Source organism: Charadrius vociferus, unplaced genomic scaffold (genome assembly GCF_000708025.1).
Source record: "Charadrius vociferus isolate BGI_N301 unplaced genomic scaffold, ASM70802v2 scaffold529, whole genome shotgun sequence".
NCBI classification, from domain to species: Eukaryota; Metazoa; Chordata; class Aves; order Charadriiformes; family Charadriidae; genus Charadrius; species Charadrius vociferus.
Window position 1 is genome coordinate 2,128,078 of NW_009650172.1, and position 20,016 is coordinate 2,148,093.

At 44.4% G+C, this 20,016-nt stretch overlaps 1 protein-coding gene across 3 annotated transcripts in view; it reads left to right on the plus strand.

Annotated features, from left to right (window-relative positions):
• The window catches only part of GRIA1 (glutamate receptor, ionotropic, AMPA 1), a 125,941-nt gene that overhangs the window by 92,273 nt on the left and 13,652 nt on the right, over positions 1-20,016 (plus strand). For all 3 annotated transcript variants that reach the window (XM_009892609.1, XM_009892608.1, XM_009892610.1), the window contains 2 exons: positions 16,680-16,878; positions 17,445-17,692. In XM_009892609.1, the coding sequence (XP_009890911.1) occupies positions 16,680-16,878; positions 17,445-17,692 (447 nt within the window). The remainder of the gene's footprint in view (positions 1-16,679; positions 16,879-17,444; positions 17,693-20,016) is intronic.

Genomic DNA, 20,016 nt, shown 5'->3' on the forward strand with positions numbered 1-20,016 from the left:
GAGTAGGGGAAATTTGTCTGGAGGGTTTTTTTTTTCCCAGAGCATGTTTGTTTTAAGGGTATATGCCACTATGCATTTATCATAAAAAAATTGTAAGATCAAAACCACAGACACATCACTCAGCACAGCGTGTGGTGAGGTTTGCAGCAGCTCCTTGCTCTTGTAAATGTGCGTTCCTCAGTCTCAGACCAGTCCCCAGGGAACTTCGGTCCCCCACAGAGACAAAAATTTGCTTTTGAAGGAAAGTGGCGTCCTTTTTAAGGACAGCCATACTAGCCAGAACGTTAATCATGCTTTTAGGTATGCTGGTCACAACCTACCAAAGACTTTAAAGATACACTGTGAATTTGATGACCTGTGGATGGCCAAGACAGAGAGTAGCTGTGGGTTATGTGTCACCGCCTCTTCTCCCAAGGAGTGCTGCTGCTGGGCATGAGGTCAACTGGTGTCCTTGAAGCTCTGAAACCTTCGTGTTTAGGCATGGACTGGATGAGTGTGACAAAGGCCAGGCAGTAACCAGTCATGGAGAGTCCCAGCCATAGCTGGTGGTAGTCTGTGTTTCGCCTTTGGGTGCTGCAACATGAGCATGAGCAAGGCATCCATCCCTCCTAAGCCATAAATGGAATGACGCAACTGTAGGTACATTCAACCAAAGGAGGCTGTGAGCTCTTGGACATTGCCCACTGGAGTGTGTTGTCCCCCTTCTGCACCATCACTGACCAGTGGCCATACTGGATGTGGTTCAGTCACTACCATGGGGACTAATTTGTCCTGGTTGAGGTGAGATGATCCCTGTTGTTGCCCTTAAAGTCTGTGCTTTCAGAGTATTGGCTGAAACACAGCAGAGTGGGGGAGAAGCAACGTTTTGGAGTTGTGAGTAGTTTCATGTATGTAGTAATGGACAGAAATCAGTGAAGTCTGAAACGGGCCATAAACCATTAGGCTTTGCAAAGTGCCACCTAAACTTCAGAAAACAGTCATGAAATTTCAAAAGCACTCATTAAATGCGAAATACAGACCCAGAAAGGAGATCCTCAGAGCAAGCATCAGAGGTAATAAATATCCCGCAGCCAATAGCAAGAGCCTGCAGCAAGAGAACTGTGAAGTAAATATGACTCACATTGTACCATTTTTCAGAAATGTAATTTGATAAATTGTCTTCAGAGCTTAAAATAACCCCAGTGTATAGCAGCTGTGGAGAGTGGGACCTTGCCTACATCCAGCACATTGCTGCCATTCCTCGCTCAGGATGGACCCGAGGCTTTTGAGAATGAGACCGAGGGGACGTCTGGGCTTCCCGATCTCCTCTGCAGCAAAACAAAGTATCTGAATTTTGCATCTGCCCCATCATTTTCTACAAAATAAATGATTTGATTGCTGTGAAAAGAATGAAAAAGCAGGGAGCAAAATATGTATTTTTGTTGTCAGCTTCCTAGCTTGATCTTCTATTTTTTGCTATCTCAAAATATGTTGCTTCATATGGTTTGAGCCCAAAAGAGACTTCCTGTATATTGGAGACAATTAAATTTAATCCAGTTACTCTTCCTGTGACTCAGAAAACTTATGTTTGATTAAAATTAAATACATTTGGCTAAAATATATCTTCCAGAAAAGCACTTATTCTTCCTGTGAAGGTACCATGAGGTAGAATGTGCTATGAGATAGAATATATTATGAGACAGAATATACACGGTTTCTCTCAGCTGAGTGACTACAGGAGTTTTGTCCCCACTGGAGTTTGACAGGAGGATAAATAGCACACGGTATCACCCAGTAAATGCAGCCATTCTGTGTGCCCTGCCAGAGGAAAATTAAACAGACCTCTTCAAAAATAAACCCGTCTTCACGGGGGCTCTCTTTATACTGTGCTATGGAAACAAAACACCTGTATTTTGGATTCAGATCAAAACATATCACAAGTAGAAGAGAAACGTATAGTCATATCATGACGTGATAGGCTATCATGTTACGATACCTGGGTAACACAGCTTGAAATCGCTCATTATATTCTGCGTGATTGAGAACAGAGCTGGAGATGCGCTGGTCAGCCTGGGCTGGGAGTGAAATGATGAATGAAGCTTTCCTCGCAGCCTGGGTCCGGGAGAGAGCCAGACGGGAGAGGGGACGTTTCGAGAGCATCAGCAGGGATGCAGGAGCAGGAAGCGTTTCTGTGCCTTAAGAGGAGTTGGTTGGTACATACTGGTGTGCCCTAACGACTGTGGGTGTTCGCTGCGTGCAAGGAGACATGGCGCAAGATGCAATTCGCCCTTCAGCTGGCTTGGGAGAAAGGGTTAAAGGGGTCTTAACTTGCCTGCAGAGTCCAGCCCTGGAGCCAGAGCAGGCGCAGCGACCCCCTGGCTGGGGGGGGAACATGCTGCTTCGGGAGGTTTGCTTGCAGAGATGATGAATGAACGCACCCTGAGGTGGGAAGGAGAGATATAAATGCTGGCTGCTATCCAGTCAATAGATGCGATCTATTATTATTATTATAGGCATCTTGTGGACATCGTTATTTGTTTTTAGTGACATGGAAACAGCGCATTCCGCCTGATCTATATAGTGTGTCGCTGGGCTTGTATTTCACTGCACTCCTTTGCAGGCTTTCTGTTGCCCTCAATCATGGCAGTTTGTCTGTGGAAGAGCAAGTACGGTATTTATTATGTACCTGTAATTAATGCCCAACATTTTCTTCTGCTATTTTTCCTGTTTATTTACATTTCTCTTTAGATCAGTTGAAAAAAATCCCAGGAGACTTCAGCCATAGAGCTGGTGGAAATAACAGCAAAATCGCTCCACAAGTTGTTGAGGTTATTTTTTTTCCTAAACTAGCCTCTAGAGATTTTGAAAAATAGCAGCACTTTTAAATTTCATCAAGATGTTCCTAGTACTGAAAAATTTTATCCGGTTTTAGACAAGACATAAATCAGAAATTGTTTAGGACAAAAAAATTTCTTTATTTAGTGAGAGGTTTGATTTGGGTTGTTTCAAGGGAATTATTTCTGTTCTGTCCTTTGTTAACTTGCATTTGCAGGGTACTTACTTATTTTGCTAAAAATTTAGAATTAGGGAAATTAGACCCAGCTGCATTTACCGATTAAAAGGATTTTAATTCCTTCCTGTGCTGAAGACTGAGCCGCGGTGTTTATTTGCCGACTCCTCTTGATTTCAGTAGGCGTCTTCTCTGACACTCCGAGCATCTGCCTGTCTTTTTAGCCTGATGCACAGTTCTGGTGCCTTCCATGTGGTACCCATTATAACCTTCAGTGGGACTTAACTTGTCCTGGAGAGTCGCCGGAGAGCTGTGCAAGTTCTCCCAAGGCAGGAGTCTCACAAGCAATGAGAAAATATTTGTGCTTTTGGTTTTTCCTTCGCACGGTTTGCACAGGAAGGTCTGGGGGTGATGGAGTGGAGATGGCTGGCCGAGCTTGCCGAAGCCTCTTTGGGGAGATGGGAGATGGCGTGCTTCCTCCTATAGACCAGGATGCTCTCCGCCAGTTGGATTCGCTGCACGGACTCGAGGCAAAGGGCATATTCTTGCAATGAAGGAAGTAGCAGTTTGTCGTTTCCTCGGGGACCCCGTGCAGCCTGTGGCACGTGCTGGGGCTGCCCTGGGGGACAAGGCAGCCAAACCAGCCTGGGAGCAAGGTTGGTCCAGCATCCCTGCTACTTCTGCTCCAACGCGGTGTGAATCTGGGAGGCTTAGAGGCTTGTCCACGGGGGGACAGTTCAGGACCATTTATTTCTGGCAGTTTGCTTGAACTGGTCGCGCTGAGGAATAAAAGTTAAAAATTAGTATTTCAACTAATGAAAAATTCTTCTTTTAAAAGTGTACCAAATGGTTTTGCAATTATCTCTACCCGGCAGAGTTAATTACATCCAGGGAGAGGAAATTCAGGTCACAGGCTAACCGCGGTACTTGCAAATCACCAGGAACTGATGACCACACTTATTTCTGAAACGCACTTAACCAGGGAATGTGACTCACCAGTGGAGCAGCTTGACAAATTGCACAATATCTAACTAAACAGTCCCCTTTGGAGCTTGCGCACTTCCATGGCAACCAAAATGTGGCAGCCAGGGGAAAATGGAAATTCTTTTACAATAGTCATCCTGGCTATCTTCTTTTTCATTTGGAAGAATGCTGAAGGATACAGAGGACTCAGAAGAAGGATATAACCAACTGAGAGAATACTGTTGGGAAAATCCAATTTCATCTGCAAAGGAAAAATAAATCTTCTGAATTTCCATGCTCTGCCATCTGAATATTTCTAAATGCTGCAGAGGTAATGTATGTTTCCCCCACTGATCTGTAAGCCACTTCCTCAGGACGGTTTCCCTATCAGGCATATCTAGTCACTCTTCCACAGCTCTGACTTCGGGCCTTTACCATTGAGGTTCCTGGGGGAGAGCAAGAAATTTGCTGAAAGACCCCCCCATTGAGTGACAGATTTACTAATCGTTCTACCAGCTGTGTTTAAAATGAGAAGTCAAACATTTGATCTAAAAGCAGATTTATTAGGCTAAAAATATATTTTGTGATCTCTTTTTTCAGGACTAAATAAATGTTTCTCATATTTTTGACTGAAAACAAAGTTAAAAATAGCAGGGGGGAAAGTGCATTGCCCAGTTTTTTAATATATTGGGAAGTTTTATTAGGGCATCTCTGACATGGAAATGGCATGTGCTGCTTGTGTTTCCAGTGATGTGCACTGGCTCCAGATCGTCAGTGATTCTAAGATTTATAGGGGTGCCTCTGAGATTTATAGCCTTCTCTGTGACTGGGGCAGGAGACCCTCTGAGGCTCCAGGGACACTCCGTGTTACGCTGTACTCCGATTTGTTGATTTTCAATCAGTAAGAGAAACACACTTTCTCTTTTCATTTTCTTCTCTCTTGATAACCTGTTATCCCCGCAGCAGTCGGCTCGGCTGGGGTCTGACATCCTCCGAGCTGCAGTCAGGACTGCGCATGGTTGTCTCTTCCTAATAGCTAAGTCGATTGCCAAGTGTTTTTGTCGAAGAATAAGGGTTGTGAGGAGCTGAATGACCTCCATCTCCCTGAAGTGGTGTCCTCTGCAAGGCCGCCTGTCACACGCTGCTTTAATGTTGGCACTCCAGAAAAATGTTGTAGCGAAGATGGGAAGCCCTGAGCATGTTTTCACAGGGAAGCCCTGCTTAAATAACTCTTCCATATGCCGTGCATCACTTTTATCAGCAGTAAGTTATCATGTGCACACTCTCTGGGTACACAGTTGAATGAGCATTGAACTCCTCAGTTCAAATTGTTCTGGCTCACAACACACAGAGTTTCCACAGCTGCTCTTTGCTGGTTTAATCAGCAGAGCTGCCCAAAACCACATGGCCTTCCATTGTGAGGCTCAGAGGCTCTCTTATTCCACTGGAGTTGGGGATTTATTGTACCTCTTCTGCTTTTGTCCCAGATTTCATCCCATCTACTTGTGGTGGTAACTGGGAAAGCACCATACCCTTTTTTCTTGAGAAGTTCGGAAATGTGTAACATACAGCAAGCAATGTCCATTGTAACACCCCAAAATAGTGAGCCGGGAAAGACAAATTTCTTCAAATATGACAGAGGTGCTAGGCTGTTGGTCATGAAAGGCGTGATGAAGCTGAGTAATTGGGAAAAGCAAAATATGGGTCATGCTAAGAAATAGGGGCAAATAGGGGCTGTGTGTGGATGGGGTCTGGAATTGGAGGAGGCAGAGCATGGAGTCACCTCTGAAGTCTTCCATGATGGTGTCTTGGTCTTCCTTCCACTTTCCCTTGGATCAAAGGAACCAAGTGACGGCTAGAGGCCACCTGATTCATACCATCAGATGGTAGGAAAGAACATACAGCTCATGTACGCACTCCTTTCTTTAAGCAGCAGCATACTTTATGGCATTCAATCTATTTAATAAAATCGCCCAGTAATTCTGATAATTGCCTACCCAGAAGAGTTGCTGCTTACCCTTAGATCCAAAGGCTAAGCAGCAATAATCCAATCATGGTGATCATAACTTACTACTTTGATCTTCAGATAAAAGAGCCTATAGAAGTGCAAAAGTGTTACATCACCGTTATTTGGACAACTTCAAAGCATGTTATATACACTAATGAATTCTCCCAACACAGTCTGATGAGAAGTAATAGGAGGCAAATGTGTGAACAGGGGAGTAGAAAGGAAGAGGGGAGAAGAGGAGTCCTCATATGGTGAAAGTGAAAAGCAGTAAAAATAAGTACCTGTACACTGTGGATAGGTGTGGGATGTGAAGAAGGGTCCATGAGGGCCCAGCTGCAGGAGTGGAGCACATGGGATGCTCTCCCATAGCAGTAGTTTTCTCTCTCATTTCTTGAAGCTCTCAATAAGCAGCAAGATCTCAGGCTGCAGAAAGGCAAACGGAGGGAGGGGGCAGCTTTTCATCTCAGCAGTGCTCCCAAAACCTTCAAAAATAAAAAAAAAATCGCCAAATGAATCTTAGCAGGGGAAATAGGGGCAGCAGGAACACTGAATATGTTTTCCTTTCAGAGTTTGGGAGTTTTAATGTTGAAAGGCAGTGTACCTGTGTGTACCTGTGCACATAAAGCTCTTCTAAAAGACACTGGGTGAGAAGAGAGACTCAACTCATTCTTCACCACTTCTACAAGGGATACAGTATGCCCTTGTAGAAAAAAAGAAAGGCGCAAAAGTAGAGAAAATTTAGCTTGTAGAGTCTTGGTGAGGGATCACATTTTAAATTAGAAATGAAGAGGCAGAAGGAAAAGAATATTTGGGAATATTGTTCAGAGTGAAAACCTTCCAGTGCAGAAAATACTGTTCTCCCAGAAAAGGCCTTTGTCTCATCAGGTTGGGAAATCTGACCAAAAAAAAAGACAAAAAGAAACAGAGCAAAAAGAACCAAGGCAAGGCATCCTGGAAGAGGTCTGAACTAGGTTATTATAACATTGCCCAGAAATCTCAGAAACGGAGCTCTAAATTGTGAGCACGTGTAGATGACTAAAGAGGATCTTGGAAAAATGAAGAACTGATAGCATGTAATCCAAAATATATTAAATCTCTGGGGGGAAAAAACAGCTTTTTCATCAAGCAGACTTTGAAGAAGGGACTGAGGGAGAGCATATGAAATCTAGCAACACAGCAAAGGACATTAGCACAATGCTGTTTAAAAAGAAGGATGAGTGCTGTTATATTTGGGGCCACCTGAGGTTGAGGAAGTTCCTGAGTAATGAATCTCCTGGGGTGCTCCAGCGAGGGCTTCTGACAAAATTTTATGCTTGTCACCTTGTGAGTTTTTCTCAGCAAAGCAAACAAATGTCACCAAAGTGAGAAAAATACGTGAAGAGCCTTTTTTACAGTGAAATTTTTGCTCAAAGGCATGATGAGAGCTGTTTTATTTCCTTGTAGCAAAAAGCTGGCAAAACTGCAGAAGAGGGATGACTTTGCCTTTCACCAGAGCTGACAAGCAGCCTGAAGTGACCACGTGTTTCTCAGCAAACCTCTATTGAAACATTCATCCTTTACATACATCCTTTACAAGGCCAGGCTGGACGTGGCCTTGGGCAACCTGGTCTAGTCGGAGGTGTCCCTGCCCATGGCAGGGGGGGTGGAACTCAATGATCTTTAAGGTCCTTTCCAACCTAAACCATTCTATGATTCTATGATTCTATGATACGTGCTTCAACTTGGTCAACCCTGAATTGGTTAGGCAGTTGGACTAGATGATCATTTTAGGTCACTTCCAATGGAAAATAGTCTAGTCTAGGCTAAACTACCCCAGTTTGCAACACGGAGAGACACACTGTGCCTGTACTGAAGAGGATGACAGTGTATTTCTTCGGATCCAGCTGTTCTGCCTTTCAACCACTTATTTTTTCTTAGGGTTCCAGCTCATCCCTCCATCCGAGCCCTTTCATTACAGTTGTTTTTTCAGCAGCCCTCTGGAAGAGTTGGGTGTATTATCCTGTACTTTTTAGGGATAAGCATCTCAGCAGCTAAGCATCTCTGACTGGTCAGGGATGGTGGCTCCCTCAAGTGAAAGGCATACCTCAGTTCTGCAATTCTGCTCCGTAGGAGTGTTTTTATACTAGGGGGAGGTACGTGTGGCCTGCTGAAGTTTAAGGGGGCTGGTTGCCCATGTCAGTCCATGCTTGTTTGGCATCTAGTGCTTCCAACACCATTCCTCGTTAGTTGAGCAGGTGAGTTGTGTTGGTTGCATACGAGCAGGCTGCATTTTGTGGCCACTGAGGACCACAGGAGGGTACAATGCACAGACTGCTATTGAGTCTATAAATCACCCCCTGCACAGCTGGGCCCATTTGATGCTGCCTCTGCCTGCTGGGATTGAGTGTCTCAGAAAAGGGAAGTGGGAAAAAAAGCAGCTCAGAGGTGAATTCTACCTGGTGACCAATGCTTCAGGCCACCCACACAGGTGAAGTTCAGAAAGGTGATTAATTTTCATCTCCCACAGCTGGCAACTGAATTAGGGGGATGAAGTAAGCTACCCTTAATCCCATAAAGTGTCAGCGCTTCCCAAGGGAAAAAAAAAAAAAAAAAAAAGAAGAGCTGGATGCTAGTCCTCTGCTTAGACCATTAGCCACTTCTTGCCTGTCAAAATGTTAAGTGAATGTCTTGAAAACAGCACGTAGAAGCTCCATGTAGTCATGCTTATACTTAGCACTGCAGCAATCCAAGCTCCAATGACTGGAGAACCACAAGTGGCATGATGCATTTCTGACTAAGCAGGAAAACTCATTTTAGAAAGAAGTTTTGCCCATTAAAGGAAAATAGAAGAAAAAAGTGCCAACATATTCTACAAAAGAAGAGGTGAAACTATAGGAGAGGGACCATATACTGCTGTCCAAGGCCATTAGCTTAGACAGAAAGAAACAGGAAATAAACTGTGACTTATAATTAAAGCCTCACGGATATACACCCTCCCATTGAATCTGGGAGATTCTGCATATTTTCAGACAATATGTTCAGTTGTTGCAATATTTACACAGCAAGCGACCCCGAAGCCCCTTCGTAAAAGGACTTCCACTGAGATTCTGCAATCCATATTGCCTCCTTTCAGCACGTTGGCTTTGGAGGTCAGAAGAACTGGCATGGTTTGCCTGAAAACATGAGAAAGAGCACATCTCCAGCCTATATACAAAAGTTGAGCAGCTCTCAATGTTTTTCCTTCTTTTTTTGGGAAACAAAAATTAGAGAAAGCAAAGCAGAAGAGAGGTAACATGGGACCCCCAGTGGCTGTGCACCTGCGGCTTTCTTACCCTATCTCACTGGTTAACGTTACCCACAAGGAATCAAAATATATAGCTGTTACCTCTGTAGAAAAGCTGTGAGGGGAGCTGAGGAAGGAATTTGTACTGCTGGGAGAGGTAAGTGAGAATGTCAATAGAAACCATTCTTACTTCTGTGTTTGTAAGGGCTCTCTTGTCACTCTCTGTTAAAGCCCAGCATTGCAGTCAGGAGTCCAGATTCTTGGGCCAGGTCGTAGGAGTCAATAACAAGTAAAAGCAAACTAACAATGGCAAGAAAATTACTAAGAGATCACGTACAGAGAAACTTGCATTATAATCACTCAGATTTCATGAAAAACAGTTGGTAGCTCATTCAAAACTGTCCATGGCATAGTAGAGCGTAAGAGGATGAGAGCTTTGCAGCATGTGCGTGATGGATTCACCCAGAGCTGTTCCTAGCGCCACATCCCCACGCTAAGTTTGTTCCTCTATTTATGACTATTCACAGACTTCTCAAGCAAATCTGGGGTTCATGTCAAGGTTGGAGATAAAGTGGTGAGACCAATCGTGCCAGATGGTCTGTGACACGCAGAAAAAGCAAAGCTCATTTACATTGACAGAGTTTAATGTTGAAAATTTGTTTAAAATAAGAGCAAAACTGGAGCAAAATGTTTGCAACTAAGCCACTACCAAGTCAGCCTTCAGATAGACCCATGAAATTATCTAGAGTCAGTATCAAATTAGCAGAGTAGTGTCGAAGGTCAGAGGATCTGTGTGGGTGGAAGACCAAAAGTGGATTTGACCCACAATCAGTCGAACAAGCATATCAGAGCTTTTCTTTCAACAGTTTTGCATAAACTCATTCAGTGACAAATATGTCAGTTGACTAAGTGAGCCTTTATTAGAATTGAATTTAACAGCAAATCTGGGAAATCCTCCCAAAGCAACTATGGCTTTAGAATCCCAGATTTGCGCTTCTAATTAAAACACTGTCAGTTTAGGTGTAATTCTCCATAAGAAATGGATTTGGGGAGGGGGAAGGGAGAAGTGGGAGAGAACTGAGATGCTGCTTGAGCAGCTTTCCAATGAGGTTTACTTTGTATATTTTTTGATGATCTCATTAATATTTTTTTGCAAAAGTATATGATGCTCTTCTAATAAGATGGCAAAGCAGAGGCAAACTCCCGTCAGCTTTTCCTGCCTTCCGTAAGGGATAAGATCAAAGAGCAAATTGTTTGATCAAGGATTGCATTTTGTTTTAAGAAATAAGAGATTATAGCTGCATGATTTTCTTTTTTTATGTGAAGAATCCATCAATGCTAAGGCTAGAACATAAAAATAATCACTTAATGGGAACAACGGGAACTTACAATTCTTCTCTGTTTTCTAGTGGCAAAATGCAATTGCTTTTGCAAGGAGAGGTAAAAAAAAAAGTCATCTAAGTGAGAAAATCAAAATCGTTAATTTCAGCTTGGTCATCTGCAGTTGTTCCATTAGGCAGATATAAAATAGCACATTCTAGAATTATCTTTTAAATTATACATGTGGTAGGTAAGGGTTTAATGTATTATAAAAGATGAAAGAAAATGATTTGTAATGAGAAAGCAGAAACAAAATTGTTTACCATATTAAAATTATACCTTTTAGCCTTTCAGAAATGAAACATTAAGTAATAGAAAAATGCAAAGCTTGGACAGAGCCAAACCAACCATTTTCGAAGCACTACTTTTAGAGTACCTTTGTGATTGTTATCTTTTTGTTCCGATTGAGAATATTAAGGCTTCATTTACAATTTCAGAATTTTTCGCAGCACTGAAATTCCTGTTCCCAGCCAGCTCTAATTTTAAGTAGCTTGTGCACCACGGGTAATGAGGGCAGAGTATTTACTACTTACTTCTGCAAGGGTAATGCTGGAAAGGAGTGCCCCATTCGTGCTACACTTCTATGGGGGACAGGCAGAACCCCAAGTCAGGGAGAGGAGTGTGTGGGGGATGATTTTAGCCAGCACAGACAGGATGAGAAGAAGAAACCAAGAGCTCTTAATTTGGATTGTGTAGGAAAGAATACTGTGGGTGCAGAAGCAATAATATAGGTTGAAAAATGTACAATCTAGCCTATCTAGTGATTTCATCCTTTTCTGCGTCCCAGAATTAGCCATTCATTAAAGCCTCTTTCTCTGTTACCCTTGTTTATTTTAGTCTGATTTTTTTTAGATCCATTTATTTGCAAGTATGATAATGGATGTGAATAAATCCAGAGGTCAAATAGACAAATCCGAATATCCGAGCCTTGGCATATCTTTAAAGTACTAACCAGTGTGCTCCATCTCACCTTAGTTCTGTGGAAGACTGAGTCACAAACTCGTTTCCACACAGCAGAGAGCTGATTGCCTTCATGTTATGCTTGAACGGGTATGGGGACATGTAAATTCTCAATACAAGAGGATTTAAACCCCATACTGCCCATTAGGGAAGAGAAATGAACTTTGGTAGGGCTCGAGCTGTAGAACATTTGTTAGTCAAGTGGAAGGTCATTTTCTGTTATCTACTGTGGAGGGAGTGACTTAAAGTGACCTAAAAATGCAAACCTCAAAGTGACTTAAAAATGCAAGGTATATCTACTCCTCCGTGACTGCTCTTACTAGAGCATAAACATAACTCCAAGTCCCAGTGGCTTTCGACCAGGCTTTTAGCTCCCAAGTATCGAAGTCATTTCTAGAAATGGGACATTATCTCCTAAATTACAAAGGCACTTTTGCAAATGTGTCCCATGATGGTCCCACTGCTGCTCTCCCGCTTGATCTACACAAGTAACAGAACAAGGTTGTAATGGATATTGTCTTCCCGACCATTTGCTTCCAGTAAGCAGTCACAGGCATTGGCTCAAAATCTAAGTAGGCAATGTGGTTTTCCAGAGAAATCCAGCTTGTCCTGTTTAACCTGTGTTCACTGCTATTGAGCCGTGGGGATGTCACATGGGATCGCATCTGCTTGTGTGATGTTTCCTTGTGACTATTGTTATAATTTTTATTGTATTGCACTAGCCTCCACGAACCTCCATCACTGGCCAGTGCTCCTGTGTGGTAGATGCAGCACAACCATGGAGCGAAAGGGTGATGTCCATTAGAGCCCGTCTGCTGAGTGTTTTCTCTGCAGTGTGTTTACAGCAGTGTAGATTCACAGCTTCTAGCTCCGAGTCAATCTAGCAACGAGGGCAAACATTGCCCATTAGCAGTGCCTGCAACAAAACATCATACATGTGAAGCCTTCACCGTGCTGGTAATTATAGCAAAATGACAAACTGTTTATCTCCTCTCCTTTCCTCCACTGTCTATGAGAGTGAGCACTGCCGTCCTCACAGCATCTCATGTCACGAGGAGAAATGGCCAGCACCAGCAGCAGAGACAGCCCAGATGACACTGGTGCATGATACAGACGTGCAGTCTTGTCCCATCTGGTTCCCATGGGGAAGAAGCTTGAGCCCCCTCTCCCTCTTTCCCCAGCCCTCCTTCTTACCTCCCAGTCTCAGTACCCCATAGGTACTTTTTCATGCAGTCAGTGCCAGGTGCGGAGCTGGGAAGCGTATGCCATCTGCAGCTGACAGCAGGCAGCCCCCATGGGATAAGCCGGTAATGAATATCACCAGGATGTCGAGGGTCTAAAGGCAGGAATCCGGCTGACTGCCGCTGAAGGGATTGAAACAAGTCGCAGAAATATCCCAGCTTCATCAGGAAGGAAAGGCTGTATAATTTGCAGCTGGAGATGAATGTGATTATTTGCCATGCAAATGGATTTTGCCAGCTCAAAGTGGCCTTCATCAGCAGAGATTGTTGTATTTGACATTATCCGGTTACTTTTGTTTAATGCCTCTGTGCCTTTTCTGAGCGCTTCCTTCCCTGAGCACACATCACCCAGACTAATTAAAGACAGGTATTTTTTTCCTCTTCCCATCAATCTGAAGACGTGCGAGCTGAATCCATAGCTGCCTCCCTCCCCAATCCCTCTCCAAATATGAAACAAAAGGTAAAGTCGTTTGCACTGACAGTCCTGTAGGCTGAGTATTCTCCACAGACGAGAAGCAAGATGGTCACATTTATCTCACTAACTTTGGTTACTTAAAAATTAGCTGATTAGTCCAACCTAGTCACCGCAGTTCCTTCAAAATTCATCAGAGAGGGAGGTCTGCAGAGGGATCTCCCCCCAGCCTGAGACAGATGGGTTGAATCATCCCTGGAGGTCCCTACTCATCTCCAGAAGTTTTTTGTTGAGTATATCTCTCTCAGAGAGTTAAAGATATGGCAGAATAACAGTGTCCATCTGCCTGTTTTTCCCACAGCATCCAGCACTCCCATAACAAACCTCTGATCCCCTTTCTGCCTGGTAGTGATGGGGAGGCATAAAAAGAAAGTAATCTGGGCTGAGGGACCATTGGTCTGCTCAGCCATGTTGCTGCAGTTGCCAGGGAAGGAGGAGGAGGTTTGTGTGAAACACTACAGGATGGGGTAACCAGCAGTTAGCTGGTGGAATAGCTTATGGCTGGAAACCATGCCAGTGGGCTGTAGACCTGAAAAAATCTTCTTTGCCGTACCTTTCTTGGTTTTTAAGATCTGGATGATTAAGAAAAGAATTTGTGAACTCTATAAGTATCACCTTGAAGATGGGTCCTGTAGGCTTTCCTGGAAGACCTTGAAAGGTGGAACCTTCAAAGTCATTTACTGACCTTGGGTTTATGCTGCGGTGGATTTTGTGGCCCAGTTTCAGCAAAGCCCATGGAAGTAGAAACCAGAGGGAAGGGCAGATGAGGCCCCTGTGCAGAGAAAAGCCTGACCCATCTCTAACCGTAGAAGTCCTTTCTGGCACGTCTGTAAAATACATCTCTTGTCCTTTCTGTCACTGTCATCACTTACAGTCATGTTTCCTGCAGTTTCTCTCTGCTGTGGGTAAAAGCTGCTGTGACCATTCTTCAGGAGCGTGGGGCTGACAGCACATGTAGTGGGATGGGTCTTATTTCCACATATTAAAATATGTGCTTTCTGCTCTGCCCCATGGAGTGCGTGTGTGGAAGCTCAGTCGCTGTGCGAAGGCAATGCCTGTTTTCTGCTGGGAAGTGATCTCAAAGAGTTTTGACTAAAGAGATTTCAGGGTGGGTTGATCTAAACGGGGGGATGATGTGATGTCTGTGAGAGCAGGTCCCCTCACATCACAGAATTCACAGAATTCACAGAATTGTTAGGGTTGGAAGGGACCTCTGGAGATCATCTAGTCCAACCCTCCTGCCAGAGCAGGGTCGCCTACAGCACGTTACACAGGACAGCGTCCAGGCGGGTTTTGAATGTCTCCAGAGTGGGAGACTCCACCACCTCTCTGGGCAGCCTGTTCCAGTGCTCCACTACCCTCAAAGTAAAGAAGTTCCTTCTCATGTTAAGATGGAACTTCCTATGTTCAAGTTTATGCCCATTACCCCTCGTCCTATCACTGGGCACCACTGAAAAAAGACTGCTCCCATCCCCCTGGCATCCTCCCATTAAGTATTTGTAAGTATTAATAAGATCCCCCCTCGATCTTCTTTTCTCTAGACTAAAGAGACCCAAGTCCCTAAGCCTTTCTCCATAGGAGAGATGTTCCAATCCCCTAATCATCTTCGTTGCCCTTTGCTGGACCCTCTCCAGCAAAGGACAGTTCCCTGTCCTTCTTGAACTGGGGAGCCCAGAACTGGACACAGTACTCCAGATGCGGTCTCACCAGGGCAGAGTAGAGGGGGAGGATGACCTCCCTCGACCTGCTGGCCACACTCTTCTTGATGCACCCCAGGATGCCATTCGCCTTCTTGGCCGCCAGGGCACATTGCTGGCTCATGGTCATCCTGTTGTCCACCAGGACTCCCAGGTCCCTCTCCACAGAGCTGCTCTCCAAGAGGTCAGCCCCCAACCTGTACTGGTGCATGGGGTTATTCCTCCCCAGATGCAGCACCCTACACTTGCCCTTGTTGAATTTCATCAGGTTTCTCTCTGCCCAAAACCATTCACTTTGCTTTGACACTTTTCACAGCAAACTCTCCCCATCTCAGATGTCCTAACCTGCGTGGACCAGCAATGCAGCTGCTGAAATACAGGCTTTCAGGGGATCAGAATGATGAACCCTAAACGGGGGGATGATGTGATGTCTGTGAGAGCAGGTCCCCTCACATCAGCAGGGTTTAAAATCGGTCTGGACAAACTGGAAGGGTGTAACCGAGATAAGTCATGCAGCTGGCGGGCTATGTGGATTTAGTCTCCTTCCAGCGCTAATTTCCATGATTAGAGATTTTTCCCTCGATGGAGTGAGGGACATGCAGGTTTGTTTGTCAAGTTCTGTTAAACCACAGTAAACCATAGCAGCTGGACCCAAGGCTTCACTCAGACGCGGACACGGCACGCGCTGTCATGAGCTGGTCCAGTGTCCTTAGCTGGACTGGGGTGTCTCTGTTACAGATAAACCATATTTTTGTGGAGTGACTCAGGTCGGCAGAAGGGCAATGCTGAGAGATGCTCCCCCACAGAGAAATAAAGGGTGTTTCTCATGGGCAGGTCCTCCCTAGTCAGACTGTCTGGCTTTGTAAAAGAGCATTGCAAGTTACCTTCTGTCTGGGACAGTGCTCTGCATTTAAAGAAGGAGAATATAAATAATTTAGACAATGCATGACTGCATGGATACTGACATCACTCGAAAATTATCTTTCACTCTTAAAAATTATATGAAAAGATTTTAATATAAATGAATGCCTGTTTGACTTATTTGCCTCTGTAGCTATCCAATGGTTACAGATAATTGGCTATTTGATTGCAGTGAGAGCAAAATACCTACATTTTAAGGCATTATTATGAACATCTTGTCTAACCATCTGCTGAATACAAAACAGAGAACGTCAGTAGGCAAATTATTCATTAAGGCTGTAGCTCCTCTCTGAGCTTCAATATGTCTTACAGAAAAACACAGAGTTTGGGATTTTAAACTTCAGGGGATGGAGGAGCTCACCTCGTGATCCCAGCTGGTCTGTATATCTGGTCTGGCTCCGTGCTGGTGCTCCTTCCCGCTGGGGGTACATGCTACAACACAGACCTCACCAGAGCTGCTGTGTGGATGCCCAGCTAAACCTTCCTTGTAGTTGTCTCCATGTCTTATTATTAATATTTTCATATACTCTGAAAGGAATTGAAAATCAAAGCAAGTTCAATCAGTTCATTGCGGATTTTTTTTTCACTGTGAATTTTTTATCCCACCTCTAATTATATTGACACCTTGAAAAGTAGGTTGAGAACTGAGACAGACCTTTGGCTTCCATGGAAGCGGCTGGAGAACATGACTGTGGGTAAATGAATGGGTAAATGATGGGCCTGCAGGAGCAAATTGCACCTTTTGGCCCTTCACACCCCTCCTATCTGACTCTCCTCTCTGTCCAGGTCTCTCTCCGGCCGCATAGTCGGTGGCGTCTGGTGGTTCTTCACCTTGATCATCATATCCTCCTACACAGCTAACCTGGCTGCCTTCCTCACCGTGGAAAGGATGGTTTCTCCCATCGAGAGCGCAGAGGACTTGGCCAAGCAGACAGAAATCGCCTATGGGACCCTGGAAGCCGGCTCTACTAAAGAATTTTTCAGGGTAAAAGGAAATGTTAATGCAAACGTTTTGATTAGCACCTTGTTTGACAAGTCCTACAGGCCCATCCTCTCTTATCCTCAGCACAGGTCTCTTCTTTTTTCTCTTGCTTCCCCTTACCATGTTAGGACCTGCTGAGCTTGTCCTTAGAACAGCGAAATTGCAGTTTTCCTAGTGCTGCTCAGAAGTCTGGTGGCACATCCAGTACATGTGGTATTCTGCAGTTGTAAGCACAAATATGGAATATCCATGTGCTTCCCCACGTTACTGAGGAGTTACTCTGATGGGTTCCAAAAGAAACCATCTCCTGATTTCCAGCTCGCTTTGCCCTTGGTTTGATCAGCAGGTTCACTTGCCACTCATAAATATCCTACCCTTGCTGTGCCTGGGTGACAGGGCCGATCTGGGCCCTGGTGCAGAAGTGGAAGGAGGTTCGTTAACATAGTTAGCCCCTTCACCTTCCTTGGCCCTTTTGACATGTGGGGTATGTGTTCAGTCCAAGCTGGAAATCTCAGCTGGCACCCAAACCTCTGTTAACGCTTCTGTTGGGTTTCTGCTGTCCCACGCAGCGATCCAAAATAGCAGTGTTTGAGAAGATGTGGACATACATGAAGTCAGCCGAACCCTCCGTTTTTGTGAGGACAACGGAAGAGGGGATGATCCGGGTGAGGAAGTCTAAAGGGAAGTATGCCTACCTCTTGGAGTCCACGATGAACGAGTACATTGAGCAGCGGAAGCCCTGTGACACCATGAAGGTGGGAGGTAACTTGGACTCCAAAGGCTATGGCATTGCAACGCCAAAGGGGTCTGCACTGAGGTAAGTAGCTTGGATTTGCTTTCTTTTGCCAAACCACTCGGCAAATCAATGTATGCACACAGTTCAATCTCCATTGCCATGTTAATCATGAAAGCTTGGGGCAAGGGGTGGGGGAGGTGGAGGGAAAGGGGTATGAAAATTCAGCGTGATGTGCAGGGAATTTAAATGCCCCGCTCCCATTGAGCGACAATGAGAGCATCCAGTTATTCAATCCCTGCATTTGGAAACTGGATCCGGGCTGATCCACTTGCTATGAGTGTGTCTGCTCTGTTAGGTGATGGCAGGGGGGCTGCTGTGGTGTAACCATTGGTTTCACAGAGCGTTGTCCGGAAGGGACGCTCATCCTGTGCCATGTGAACTGCACAGCTTTGCAGAGTATGGTATTACCCCGGCTTGGATCCATGGTTGCAGAGGGAGTTCTCATGGGGAAAGCATTTGGTGTTTCCTAAAATGAAATGCTATTTGGGAGAGGTGGGAAGCCAGTTTTGAAAAAGCCCTGCAAAAGGTGTGCATTTCCATTCGCTGAGTCAGTTCAGATCCTGGCAAGTGCCAAATTTATGGCAAGTCCAAAGGGGCAAAAATCCTGCATTTCTGAGCCCAGACCTGCAGCTGTCATATGCCTTCGCCTACTGCCATGTGAAAAATATCTCCAGAGACCTTCCTTTAAAAAGAAGAACGCTTACAAAGTACAGACCCAGATCTGAGTTAGCAGCAGAGCTTGGGCCATGCGCACAGCCATGCTCCTGGACACGAGCTGCCCCCTGCGAAGCGTATCATGCAAACTGACCTGCTCAGAGCAGCATTACCGCAATCTGCGAAGTGGGATGGTGATCTGAGTCACGTCAGAGGTGGGGTTCCTTTTGTCAGCAGCCACGCAAGTTCCTCACCTTACAGTCATGAGGAATACGAGTTGTAAGGTTTTAGTGGGACTAGTAAATCCTCAGAAGCCGTAGCTTTAATGCTCCCACTGATTTAGTTATTTATTGAACATATTTTGATCAAAATATTTTGACCAAAATCGTACATGTGGCCTTATACTTGTTTGCTAACATAACCCAATGCAAAGACTTTTAATCCACGGTCTCTGGATTACTAGCAACCAGCTGAGCATTTGCCAATACATTTGTCTGGTCACACAGCTCCCAAACCAAAACCAACCCAAAGAATTGAAGATGTATCAACTGGCCCAAGGATTTTGATTACTACGTTTATTAAGTCAGCTCAAATTGGATTCGGGACTTGCCATATCAGCAATTGCTGGCAGTATCTTTAGAGAAGCTCAGGAATGCAGTGCGGGTGGTCCAGAAGGCAATCGTTGCATCCAGCGGGGTTCAGGCTCTGAAATGACTTGGGGCCCTCCAAATGAAGGTGGATATATTCTCACAGCTTTGAGATGTTTTCTTTTGCACTCTCTCCAGTGTTTGTTTTCTGTCTTGCAAATATGGAAATTAGGATACAGGGCTGATTCTATTTATTTATTTATTTTAACATCAATCATGTATCCTAATTTTGATATTATGAAAACAAACAAACAGGAACATCCTACCTGTCTTGTAATTGTTGGCATGTAAAGGAGCCACTTATCATACTTCTAAGAAAAATAAACAACAAAAAAGAAAATTGCATCAATCATTTTAATTTTGCAGCTCCAAACATCCCTCTGCTAGGCATGATTCCAAAAATTCCTAACATTTCTTTCTGCTTCCTCTTTTTCATCCCTGCTGCATGTAGAATAAATTTCTTATGGGTCTAATGGCAAAGGAGGAATGCTTGATTTTCCATCCAATGGTGTTTCTTTGGAACAGTGGCTGTCAGTTTTTGTCCCATTATGTTTGTTTTGTTCCTGTTGTTTTAATTGTTTTAATCTTAGTAGTTTCCTACAGTCATCATGTAGTGTCTGTTTTCCCCTTGGGGTCCTGCACATGAGAGGTTGCCCTGAGCAAGGTGACATTCATGAGGCATCTGTAGAGCGCGGTCAGCCTGTCTCTTACTCAGGCTTCATCCTCACTCACTTCCATCCACAGAGTAAAAGCTCTGAGCCAGGTTTGGAGGTACATGTGAGCCAGGCCTGTCTTAGATCAGGTGTGTTTTAGAAGCTGGGCTGCATTATTTTTGCTGCTACCTGTTCCGTATGTAACTAGCATGGGCTATCTCCATTTAGGATAGGTGAGTAGGAAAGGATCCTACAAAGATGTTACATGAGAGTTCACCATTGTTTTTCTTGCTTCTACATGGGAACAAAATGCAAGTATGTTGCCACGGATGGGTGAAAATAAGGTTGAAAATCCAGAAATAATTTTACATGTTGTAGCAGGTGCAAACAT